Source organism: Folsomia candida, unplaced genomic scaffold (assembly GCF_002217175.1).
Source record: "Folsomia candida strain VU population unplaced genomic scaffold, ASM221717v1 Fcan01_Sc007, whole genome shotgun sequence".
Taxonomy (NCBI): domain Eukaryota; kingdom Metazoa; phylum Arthropoda; class Collembola; order Entomobryomorpha; family Isotomidae; genus Folsomia; species Folsomia candida.
The window spans coordinates 3445801-3458922 of record NW_019091199.1 but is presented as its reverse complement, the minus strand read 5'-3'; the positions used below and the strand labels follow the sequence as shown (position 1 = coordinate 3458922).

Genomic DNA, 13122 nt, shown 5'->3' with positions numbered 1-13122 from the left:
TCTCTTTGTCTCTATCTTTGTGGGTCGGTGGGGGTAGAAAGGCTGGTCCAAGGCCGGTTAGCGAGGGAGAAGAAGAGTGTGCAGAGATGATAAAATCTCCATATTATCCCAACACAGCCAGCCAAATTGGGATTCAATGGAGGAACGTTGCTCGCATAAATCCTTAAATCCAAATTCCTTCAATGGAAGAAACTGTGCACCAATTATGTCTCCCGGAATAGCACTGGGAGGGATTTCGGCTGCCCATGTTGAGATTCAGCAGGGGCACGGGTTCAGACAAAGGAAGGCGAATAATATGCAACGTCATGTTTGGATGGGACTTTCTCTCTGGCGGACCGTGTGCACATTCTTCCGTACGTACAGAGGATCCAAAACAGAAGAGAAAGTTACGATTAGGCAGGAGCAGCCTCACCAAAGGAATGGATAATCTATTCATGCCTTATCTTTCCAACTTAAGTCGAATAAATTCAGGGCACAAAAGCCCATCTCTCAGTTGGTACGTGTTTCTTAGAATTCAACACATGCATGGCAAACACATACGTATACGTCGTAGCACATAGCGCTGCTAAAAAACCAGCCAAGCAGATAGACGAGGAACCGTTCGTCTTGTAAATACGTGCCTACTTTCTCCCATCCGCCTGCCTGGCATGCATAGAATGGGAGAGGGTAAAAGATGAATACAAAATCAAATTCAATTCACATTTCTAGAAAACAACTGAAATTTATGTGGGAATAATACCAAAAACTTTGCGAATTAAATGATTTTTTTTCATTTTAATTTCTTGAAATGCATACAAAATACGTGTGAAGGAATACAAGGAGTGTCTGAAGAAGGAGCCTGTTGAATAAACCAGCGCATTTCTCCCAGAGAACTATGCGCTTTCTCCCCTTCATGCAGAGCTTGGTTTAAATTCCAGTTTCTGCTGCTGTTTTCCCTTTTTCAGCGCAGGCTTGGCTGACAAAGATATATTGCCTTCTTTACATTCCCACGATTTCTAATCAACTGCCACTTCCCTTGTACTCTCGCCTTGAATCCCAATAATGCTCAGCCTGCTCCTGTAAAAACACAACATCACCACCACCACCACCACCTTTCACCAAGTCAAAGGTGGAAATTCGGTGAAATAGTTTGCAAGCGAGTGAAGAAAGATCCATCCTTCTTGGGGAAGCTCAAAAGCCAAAACCACGCATAAATAGGCTTGGCTGGCTGAGTTGGAAAATTTATTGCTTTTGCTTTCACCCCATTCAAACACAGCCAGCCCAGTGGATCCAATGGATGGAATCAACATTCGACTCCTGTGCAAATCAATGGAGAATAAGCAAGAATGCGATGGGGTAATTTATTGGTTTGGCTGGCACGGCTACCTACGTTCCTCTCATGAAATGCTTATTCGGAATTAATTCAAACCCCCGAGAAAAGCATGCATGCAACACATTCGTCCCACCGAGAAGTCATTAAAGAAAGTGTGTACTTAAATTGACATACTTGTCCGACGTGTCACCGACGCAGCTGACAGCAGCGATGTCAAACTTGTAATTTTTGCGTTTTTCACAGTTCAGGAGACGTTTAGCTCTCAATTCGGCCTCTCCGCGTTCTTCATCCTTCAAAACGATCTGTAATCAAACAAAATAAATAATGACATAAATTCCCAGTCCAGTCGGATGCTCATCATATGGTGTGTTCAATCTAGATATCGCTCTCCCTCCCTCGTGGGTGCTTAGGCAGTAGTTATGGACCGTGTGAACGCTTCTTGTGTACAATAATGATGCTCGATGCGCAAAATCGATTCGTTTCCATCCTCCTCATTGCTTTGCATTCACTTCTTTTAATGAGAAGAATGAAGTTAAATTAAATGAAACTGCCTCCAAGGGACTCGTTAGTCAAATCTGGAAAATGTCCTTGGGGAATCTCATACCAGCAGAAGCAGCTCCAACAGTGGAAACATTTGTAGTCAAAGCTTTTAGATATCACATTATTTCCCAACGAAGGCACGGTAATCATGATGGCTTTCGTCCAAGAGCCACGAAAAAATGGGATACCATTTCAAGCTAAAGTCCATTACACGTACATACGAAGAGGAAGATTCTCCCTAATTCAGGAGGATTACATGCAATAGAGTTCACGATCAGAAAATGCAGGTTGAGTTGTACGGAGCTGCCGCAATCTAAATATCTGAATCTGTTTTGTTATAAAATTCTGCGACTACGGACTGAAGACAGACGCGAGTGAGGTGATTCGTTGAGAACAATGTGAAGTGGATACGTGTCTAAGCTATCTCTGCACATAGGCATTTGTAATACGGCCATATATGGTGCGGAAGTTTCATGCTTTATGCTAATTCGTCCACTTGCACCACAATATTAAAAGTCGTATCGCTTAAAGCCGCGTTCTGTGTGTCAGATTCGTCGTCATCGTCTTTATTACTGAATGTGTAGTGCTATGTGCAGGCATACTACGTTATGTTAAGTCCGACTTTTAGTCGGCGAGATTCCAAGAGCTGAGCTGAACGTGGAGATAGTGGTCAAGATTCTAAAAGTCTTTTTCACTCCCTGGTTGGTGAAAGGACTGGTAGGAGTTGGTGGAGCGTGTCAAAAAAGGGATGAAATATGAGACACGAGGAACAACTGCAGATGATGGAGATATGTCCGCAGTCCTAACCAACATTAATCCCAACAATAAGGATACGGAAATTCATGTATGAACCCAAAATGTCCAAACTAAGTTTATGTATCACAAAACATTTGACGATTTTTGTACGTACGATATGACGCATGAAAAACTGCTCTAATTTTGACTAGATGAAATGACTGTGTAGACAACGATTGGCATAATTCTGAAAATAAGTACGACTCATTTCCTACGATTAAATAATACCCATCATCCTGCACATTGCAGGAAATCCACAATTTACGTACATTTATCCTCACTCTGTTTCATTACTCACTGGCTGGAACCACTACTTTATCAGAGATTAAACCCCCAGAAGAGAGAGATTCATGTCCTGCAAATACAATTTCGACTGCACCCAAACAACTTATTAACCCCGAGTGGAAGTGGATTTCATCCAGCAAACGTGCGCCTCACATTCATGAGGTGTAATAAATGCTCAGCAATTTGCATGTAATTTGCCTCACTCTTTTATGAAGCTGACGGAAGGCAGGCAGGTGGGCATCACAGGTTTTCGCTTAATCCACTCCATTATAATTTATAATTATTGCAATACTAAAAAGCCGGATAAAGGCCAAAGGACCAACATGCAGACCCACACCAGCCAGACAGACTTCTTGTCGAGTGATTCAAATCCTCTAAACTTGGTGGCTTACATACACACCGGTTCAATACACTTTAGTAAATTACAAGTTACTTTATAACCCAGCTTATTAATTCATTCGCATTCGTTCCGCAGTATACAACTTTAGTTACATGAAATAAACCTGCAGAAAAATCAAGATGGATGAGGTTTATTCCGTTCTTTGTACTCGTGTATGCAATATTTGGAGGTGTTTACTGTTCAGAATTGAAATATTATGTAAACACACGGAATTTGAAATGGGGTTTGTTGTATCTTTAAGTGATTCCATGGACTTGAGGCATCTTTACCTTAAATAAATATTGAAAAGATTTTCATCTTCTCTGGTCAAACAAAAAATACATTTGAACCGGAAGTCATTCGTTTTGACATCTATATGTCCACACCTGGATAAAAAGTATCTGTTCATGAGCATGGTTTGACTTGTTTCGAGAAGGATGCATGGTGACCCACGCCTGCACGCAGCACTTGTTGACAGAAGGGCATCACACAATATTGTCTGGTTATAAAAAGTGAAGAATTTGCGCTGAGACTTTTATTAAGGTTGGGAGAGTGGAAAAGTGAACGTTATCTGATAATCGAATGGCTTGGATGTAAAGTTTAACTACACTTTTGAACTCGGCTGAGACTGCTGCGCTACAAGTTCTCTCCCAAGAGGAGACACAAGTCTGATTAAATATTTATAAGGAAATCTAACCTGCACTTAAGAAGAAGTAACCCGACAAAAGTCTCTTCATGTAATACGCATCACGTAAAGTACAGGTTTCATCCAATTTGGATCCGAGACTTTTCTCCGTGATCTAGAGATGCGATTCCAACGCAGTGCAACAAAGTTTATGGATGCACATAATGCGTTTCTCTCGTCGTCTTTAAACCAAAATGCTCAGTTACTCAGCGAGCAAGGTTGCCCTCACTTCTTGAAAGATTTACCTTTTACAGTATTTATTTACGAGCGAGATCATCTTCCCACATCCTAAACCAGTTCTCACACGAGCAATACGCAGCCAGGCTCTCCACCCGCTTAATAATGTGTCTAAAATGCGGGCAATGAAATAAACCGAATTGGTCATTGCAAAGCATTTTCCGTTGTTCAGAGTCTACTCGTTGAATGAACACTGCATGGCCACGTGTGCTTATTCCTGTAAATACTTGCACATTTACTAAACCATGCAAAATATATTACTTCGTTGCAAAGACAGTCGCATGTTCCTCAGAGGTGAAAGTCAAGTACCTAATTAACTGATCACAGTAATTAATGAGCTTGGCGTCTCTCTTCCCAACTCCCACGCTTGCTTGAACCATTAATTCAATTTCCTATGTCAACATGCACATATTAGAGTAGCAAATTCCAGTCAAATCAGGCATCACCACCACCATCGCTCCTGCCAGAGCTAGGAATATGCAGTAATTTGACCATATTTCATGGAAGTGAAACAGGACTGGCTTCTGCTGGAGAAGGCAGCAGATGGGTTGGTTAGTTAGTTGTCGGAAATGCGTTGATATCAAAGTATCAAGGCAGATTTGATTACTTGGAAATATGTGTCGTCGTATAACTCGTGCTGGTTTTCAGGCTGGGGGACACACGCCAAAAGGAAGGAAAGGTTTTATGGAAATGGGAGACATGGAACATTCCTCGCTCACTCTCCATGTAGTGGCATATACACAAAACGACATGTAAGTGCAGCAGCAGCACAAGGAGGACAAGAAATATATTCAGAGTCCATAAAATCTGAACTGAAGAGCATAATTTAGGTCTGGAATTCGGATGTTATGTTCACTAACCCGGGATCCCCAATGTTGCTCCCCTTAGGCCCGAGATTGGTACAAAAAGGGTCGCTTAATGACCTTCCATGTCGTAAACCAAAATGATACTTTAACTTTAACGTCCTTCTCAACATCCCACCGCACACAAACTCCTCGCTCCCAGGGAACGACGACTCCTCGCGTATGCCGGCCTGGCTGAACGTCAACGCAGCTTCACCCACCCACCCAGAATTGAACCAAATAAATGCAAAATGCACCCTTTACTTGTAAAATACTCTCCCTTCCTCCTCCTTTATGTTAATACAGCCTCCTGCAATTTATGTTCTACTCTAAAGCCCGGAATTTCAAATTGGAGCATAAAAAACACTCTTTTGACCTGGCCAAGATTTCAAGACGTTCTTTGTTGCAAACAAATGTACCGACGAGAACTATCCGTGTCTACCCTGGCTCCTCTCTCCATTCCTGAAACCGAAGTCAACAGGAGAGAGAGAGAGAGAGTTGAGACAATATTTGAACTTTTTTGCCAAGTCTTTCCACAAAATTTGCCATTATTACGTACAAATGAAGTTTCTGACGCGTGTATGTATTTATGCAAAATATGTCTTAAAAAGCGAGACGACGACGTTGTGCGTTATTAGATGGAGAGGAGAAGCAGCTACTGAGAAGAAGAAGGAAGTGAAGTGAGTGGTGCTGCCTAAGTATTTAATCCTCGAAAGAGCCATTAAAGCCCCTTTTGCCAAGAAAGGCATTAAAGAAAGATAAACATACAAGGAGAGTAAAAATCATCTTTGCCCTCGAACAAGCAAGTTTTTGGGAGAGAAAATGAGCTCAAATTGAAAGGAATTCTCTGGAGAAATCTTCATCGTCATATTTCCCATATCGCATCACCCAACGAGCGAGGAAAGAAAGATGTCTCATTAATAATAACCTCACTAAACGGGTGACATTCCCCATTCATTTGAGAAGCATGCTCTCCTTCAGAGTAAATAAATGCTCCTGACACTTTCTCTCGCTCTCTCCAGAAAAATGACTCCGAAATAATATTAATGTTGCTGGCTTTGGATTATTATCAGCATGTGGATACGAACATATTATGCACACGAATGTGAGCGGAATAAGAATGTTGACGTGTGTACGCATTAGCTGCTTCATTCGTCGCCCGTGTCATTTATTCACTCCTTCTCGTATTTATCGGAGGCATTTTAACCATGTCAGGTTCGGATCTCGCATCCTCACAACACTCGGCACTAAAATAGTAACGTGGATATTTTGCAGAAAAACGCAGCATTCTTCTCACCATAATTTACGAGTCTCACTTTTACGCACACACATGTTGTTTCTCTACATCTGACGCTCTACAAATCAATTTCTTTTCCATTAGACAGTGAAAACGTCCCAGAAAATCTGACAGGCTTTCACGTCGTCTACTTCGTCGAGCTTTGCTAACAAAAAGTGAAGTATACTTTTTCAAGTTTTTCAATACGTACTCTTTCTGCTCCATCCTTTCGAGTTGCGATTCCTTTAAAAATGTCACGTCTCTAAATTGTCTCAAGAGATCTGGTTAAGAGGACAAGTTTTATGCAAAGATAACCAGATAATCTTTAAATGTGGATTGGATGCAAAAGTCTGCAGTGTTTACAACATGGCATAAATTACGCGTAATGCAGTCATTAAGAAAGGAACGTGAGATTTATCAGGCTTTAACGACACTTAATATCCTTCCTTCACCTCCTTTTCTCTTCTCTCTGCTGGATTTATGCATATCTCGTCTTTTCATTCCTTCCTTCCTATTCGATTGGAAGATTAAATCCTAAAAGATTCCAGAAGCCTAAGATTTCAAACCGAAATGTCAAACACGCCTGGTTGGTTGGTCGACGAGCAGCTCAAGAATACGACACATTTTTATTTTAGACTTACATCATTTTAGGGCTCGACTTTATTTATACGACGGCGCAAAGATACTACATCTCCGCATTTTAAACGTACTCCAACAACAATGAAAGATTGGGGGACGTGCTGGAAACCAGCTTTCGGTAACTGTCTGGTGATACATCCCTAAAACTGCCGAGATTTTGCCACTGTGTGATCCACAGGATGTGGATATCATATTAACTTCATATTTCAAAGTGGAATTCCGATCGAATTGGGATGGATATTGGATATTGTTCGACGTGGGCACGAATTTCTTTGGGGAAGGGATAGAAAATTCAATTTATTGTAACCAAGCTGGGAGCTCAAGTCAGGACACACGTACAGAGTTTCCCAATAACATAACTCGAGTCCAAATCCAATGAAGAGGTAAATATTGGAATTTATAACAGTCCAAGAGCAGCACGTCCTCCTCTTCAAATAATCCATATGGCTGCCACCACAACTCCAACGTGCATGCATACTTTCTACTTCGACCATGTGCATATTCACCATTGGGATGCATTCAAGTCACAATAAAATTAATGCCCCTCTTTTTGACGAAAGGAAAAGTTGGTCAAATATAAGAAGCGTTAAAAATGCGATGTTATATATTTTCTAGTAGAATGATTAGACGAGGGGGTCAATATGAACTGACCCTTTTAAACAGAGACTACTTTTTGACAATCCTGAGCAGCAAATTAGTCAAGCTTGTCGGCCAGTCTGTCCAGTGGAAGTCGGAGTCAATGTCTGTAATGTGAGATTCCAAAGAAACTTGGATTTCACACAGATCGAGTTCTTGAAGAGTTTTGCTGCTTCTAAATGTGAAAAAAGTATGTTAAAGTGGGGAGAAAGAGGAAGACAGAGAGGATCCTGCTGCAGAGCACGGTGTCTGTTGTTATCTATCTGCACTACAGGATCGTCCTCTCTCGTCGGCATTGTGGTTGTCTTCCTTCTTGTTTCGCTCGGAGAGAAATAATAACACGCTCCATTGCCACGAAGCACTTTCACTACCACGCCGGATATCAAAAACAACATCCAATAACTTCCTCGGGCAATTGAGGCGGACGCAAATCGTTCAGTCTTTGAGAAAAGGCTGAACGAAAAGAGTCCATCCACGGATTTGTAATAGGATTCATCTCATGCCACTTCCTGTCCGACGTATCGATACATCGATACATCCAGCTCAGTCAGTTCAGTGCTAAGTCTAATGGGCACATTTCGACGGCGAATGACTTTTCTCACACCATCCTCCGACTCCTCAGTTCCCTCTCGTCCGCAATACCTCTCGTCCCTCGATATCGTGTGCAATAATTCAAATCTGATCGGCATGTGTGCAGTAAATGGAGTTGTACACATCAGATTTGAAAGCTACCCACCTACCGACACAGCTCGCTGATTCATATTTATGTCGAGTAAAGTTTATCTTTAGTGCTCCAAGTCGTGGGTTGATGGAAAGCTGGGCAGTTGATGCCTGCATATTACATACTTTTCCCAGAGCGACCCTACTCAGCTCGGACGCAATACGCTACAATATTAGTTGAGAAAATGTCCAGAACTTGTGCTTGGGGGATTTGGTTTTGCATTCAAAAGCAGTTGGCGTTTGGTGCAATGGTGTAATGTCATGAATGCCCAAACTTCGAAAGTGCGGAGATGAGGATTGTTGTCTGAATGGGAACGAGGACTGAATCCCAATTTCATCATGAGACGTGTTCTTCTTCTTCTTCTTCTTCTGCACCCAATACATTTATCCATTCGCTTTCTCCCTCAATACAGCTCAACACGCGAGACTGTGTAGAAAACTACGACGGAAAGGAACAGTTGGTTCATCTCGCTGCTTCGTTACTCACTTTGCCAGACTTTCCCTTCCTTGTCACCCAGACTTTCTTTGCCTTCTTCCTCCTCCTGCTCAGGGCTCATCCCCAGCCGACGAATCATCTCGGAATTTCCTACCAAAAACGTATCCCCTCTAAAATGTAATCCAGAAAACCCGGGTTGATAGTAATTTATGCTGCTACAAGCTTACAGTCGCAATAATGATATTTGGCAGAATGCATTTAATTAGGATGAAGTGGGTCACGAAAGAGGTCGCACAATTAATGCGGCACAAGACGTGGAAGAAAACTATGTATGTAGCAAAATGGTGCCACTTTTCTAAGCTGTCCTCGCCGCTGGGCTGCTTGCTGCAGGCTGTCCTGCCTGTCAATAGTTTTGTGTACTCGACTTCCATCCAAGGATGCCGTTTCTCGCAATTGTGTATTAAAAAGAAGAGGACAAGGTTTCTTGGAAAGACGACGAGCAAAAAAACAAGGTTCATAATTTCTGTCTGGTATTTTTTTAGGAAGATAACCACATGAAAGACGTGCCATTTGATCACTGGATATGGATTAAATGTGCTCCAATTGAGGCCATAACTCATTAGATTTTATTCTCGCAAGATTTGAGATTGTATTTATTTCTCCGTCGTATTCGTTGTACGAAATGGGTGGCATTGGGTGGAAAAATAAAAGTCTGTCAGTCGTGAGCAGAAGGAAATCCATGTCGGAACAACTCTAACATGAGACAGAAAAGAAGGAATGAATGCATTCAACAAAAAACGGTAATTTTCCGGAACTTTGGATGACTCATTGCATTGCAACTCTTCGTCTTTCTCGTCTTCTTTGGAAGGGACTACTTGGCAGAGAGCAAGGTCTGAAACTTGTTCGGTCTTTCCTTTCCTCAGAGGAAAAGGAGAAACCGTCGTGTGCGGCGTGCTTTCTCCTCCTTTAGCATTTACTCACTCGAAAATGCTTTCACAATTTTGGGAAAATTTGGTCACGTTATTTTTTATTTAATATCGAGAGATCTATTTTTTGGATAGGAATAAATGCTCAACTCGACGAAATCATCATTGGAGCGAGTGACGCAGAAAGTTGAAAAAGAAAACTTTGCTCTGCTTTTCTTGCTCACAATCTAAAAATCGAGGAGCTGAAGAGCAGCAGCAGAAGCCCGACTTGTGAAATTACTACAACCACCCACCAGCCAACCAACCAAGCATGCCATACCATCCAGTCAGTCCAATTGTTTTCAATTGCTTTCACTTTTCGCCCTCCTCTTGTTTTCCCTCATTTACTCCGAAACACTCGGTCCAGCTAACGGGAAGAACTTTCAGAATTCCAGATGTTTTCTATTACGAGCGATTATCATTGTTGGGAACTTCTTTCATTCGACTTATTCGATGATGAGGAGGGGAAGAAGAAGGGAAAGAACGGCCAAACTATGTACTTTTGAAAGAGTACTTTAAACTCTTTCCCAAGCGAAAACTCTTCAGCTCCCTGCAATCTATACATGGATTAAATGTTGGGAAGGAGAATAAGCCGGCGAGCACACTTTTTAAGTAAATAATCATCTATGCAAAACTTGTAATTTCATACCGCAATCAGAAAAGAATGGGAAATATTCTCAATATTTCTTCCGCCTACGTGCCGAACATGGTTTACTTCGAATTTGCTGCGTTGTGGGGACACAGCACAATTTGGGATTATCAGAATAAAATGTCAACTGCGAGGGTGGAATGGAGCGGATGAAATCATAAAATTTCCCACTGGATTGGAGAAAGAGTGCGTCGTGACATGGCGTGTGAGTCAGCACTTCATGCAGAGAAAGTTGTCCAGAATCCAAATTCCGAGGACGAGTTAGTTGTGTTATAAGAGTCAATATGACATTGAGGAGACATGGGCACGCTCCAAGTTCAGGTGGTGCATTGAGCAGAAATGGTGGAATATTCCAACCGAGAAGCATGGATGGGATGGGGGAAAGTGTCATCACGACTGCGGGCGAACCCCAAGATGAGAGGGCTGCATAGCACGGATGCAACTGTCATTTTTCATATTCTATACTAATCGAGATAAGTGTTAACTTCATGTTCCCCTTGACGCATCGCTTCTCCAACTCAAACATCCAATCCGGCTCCACTTTGAATTCTCTCTAACCAAACCTAACAACTTTCTCTCTCGAATCCAGCAACTTTCCCCTCGACCGACTCATTCCCACCACTACGCGTCATATCACACGACTATCTCTCTCTCTCTCTCTCTTTGTCTGAGAGAAAGGGAGCGAGGGCTGGGCGAACAAAAGCTCACTTTTTTTCTCCAATTCATTTCTACCCTGAATAGCAAAGTACTAAAAAAAAAGTGGAGAAGTTATATGCTTCCTCAAATTCGTTCGCGATATTTCTGGCTTCTAAAAATATTGATGACTCCAACATTTTTTCCCTGTAAAGGAAATTCTGTGGATTTTTTATGAAAGCAGGAGCCATGTCTTGGTGAAATTTTCCACGCACCCTGTTCTGCCTCCGTTTCATGGCCGACCGTTATCTACAAGTATTTACTCCCGAGCAGAGAGCACACTGGAGCGAACCGTGTGGGATTCGCCCTCCCCTTGCTTACATTGTACGTGGAAGCAATTAACGTGTTTATTTCTATACCCAACGCAATGTTCCACTTGAGCGGAACAACTTTTCTCTCGACCACGCAACCAACTCATTTTCCACTTGTTTCGAGTACTTCAAATAATCGACCACAAAATTCCGTATCGACAATCCACCCAATAGAGCATCGAGTTAGCAACCACATCACTAACCACCACTAAAACATCCAGCCAGACTCCAGCAACTACCTACATTTGAATGGAATGAACATTCCAAAATCTGGCTGAAAAGCTTTCCCTTTCCCCAACAGCTCAGCCTTGATGCGCCATTTGCTTTCTTCTCTCCTTTTGGTGCAGATGAAAATTTAATTGTATTTCACACAAGGATTCGTCTCCCTCCAACCTGCGAATCCTGTCGTCAGTATTTGCATTATTATAAACTGGATGGAAACGACCGAGCTGTGTTGTATTCTGGACAACACAATACGAGTAGTTAGCCGTATGGTGTCGTTAACTAAATACGTATATGCGACATAGATACATAACGCAGCCCCGTGTGCACAGCTTGTCATTCTCTCCATTATTCCTCCTGCGAATCATAATTTCATTCGACTCATTACTGCAGGGTTTCCCATTATTTCCAAACTCTGTGTATGGCAAGTTACGTGAAGGAAGGAAGGACGACGGCTTGTGAATAATGCAGACGTTTGGTCATAGAGCTCGTCCTGCCAATGGTGAACTTTCGCAGGTAGTTAGTTTAAGCATGACAATTAAAGGTTAGCTCCTAATTCTGGCATTTGAAGCCAAGATTCTAATTTGAAAGGGAAATGTCACAATTATAAAAGTTGGCGTGTTTTACATTTATAATAATGCAACGTTTTCCACTTTGGCAACTTTTGCAGTGTGCAACCAGATGGGTCCATTATTTTCAGAAAAAGGAGTTGAAAAGAGTTTGCTCATACATTCATGATACGTGAATGCGTCACCTCGAGGAAGGAGAGAGGCAGGAAGAGTGGGGAGAAATTGGAGAAAGGAGTTTATGCCTCGGATCGATATGGCCACCACACACCGAAAACGCAGCCTAGCTCGTTCACAGAGGCTGAAAAGCAGGATTTTAGGGGACGATTCCATTGCATTATTTTACGCTACGTGTGGTGCAATGGAGGATGATGCTCCCATGTCGTCTTCCCTTCTGAAGAGGATCCATCCTTTTCCGGAAACCAGAGTCAAGTTGGAGCTCATCCACCCCTCCTGCCATCCAGCACCCATTATCACGCTTAATGCTGGGAGAAAGTGGGATGACGATGGCTGTGGAGCCCCCCAAATGGGAGAAAGCATTAGTCACCAGCCAGGCTCTGACCATTTTTTCTCCCTTCACGAGAAGATTCCTTACTTTTCTCATTTAACTTCTCACATCTCCCGTCAATTTCATCCTCCGAGTACACAACTCCTCACTTACTCCCACCGCTAATTCCGCCCTGCCGTGTCATGTCGTACGTTATCCTAACTAACCGCTCCTTCCACCACCCGGATTACTTTCAGAGAGAGGGAGAAGTTTGAGTGTGGTATAAGAAGAACCTCCCACTTTTTGGGCTGCCCTGCTGATCTTGGTGGTCGTGGTTGGCTCACTAGCAGCTCTCTCTGAGTGTATCTTTTAAGGGACTCATTTTTCTCCTCTTGGGTAATAAGGGAATTAGAGAGAGAGATGAACGGGCTTGGTTAAGTAAACGAA

The 13122-nt window shown here is 42.4% G+C and overlaps 1 protein-coding gene across 1 annotated transcript in view; it reads right to left on the bottom strand.

The window, feature by feature from the left end:
- The window catches only part of LOC110851691 (calsyntenin-1), a 57940-nt gene that overhangs the window by 33394 nt on the left and 11424 nt on the right, over nt 1-13122 (bottom strand). Inside the window, exon 4 of the mRNA XM_022099563.2 lies at nt 1487-1614. Coding sequence (XP_021955255.1) covers nt 1487-1614 — 128 coding nt within the window. The remainder of the gene's footprint in view (nt 1-1486; nt 1615-13122) is intronic.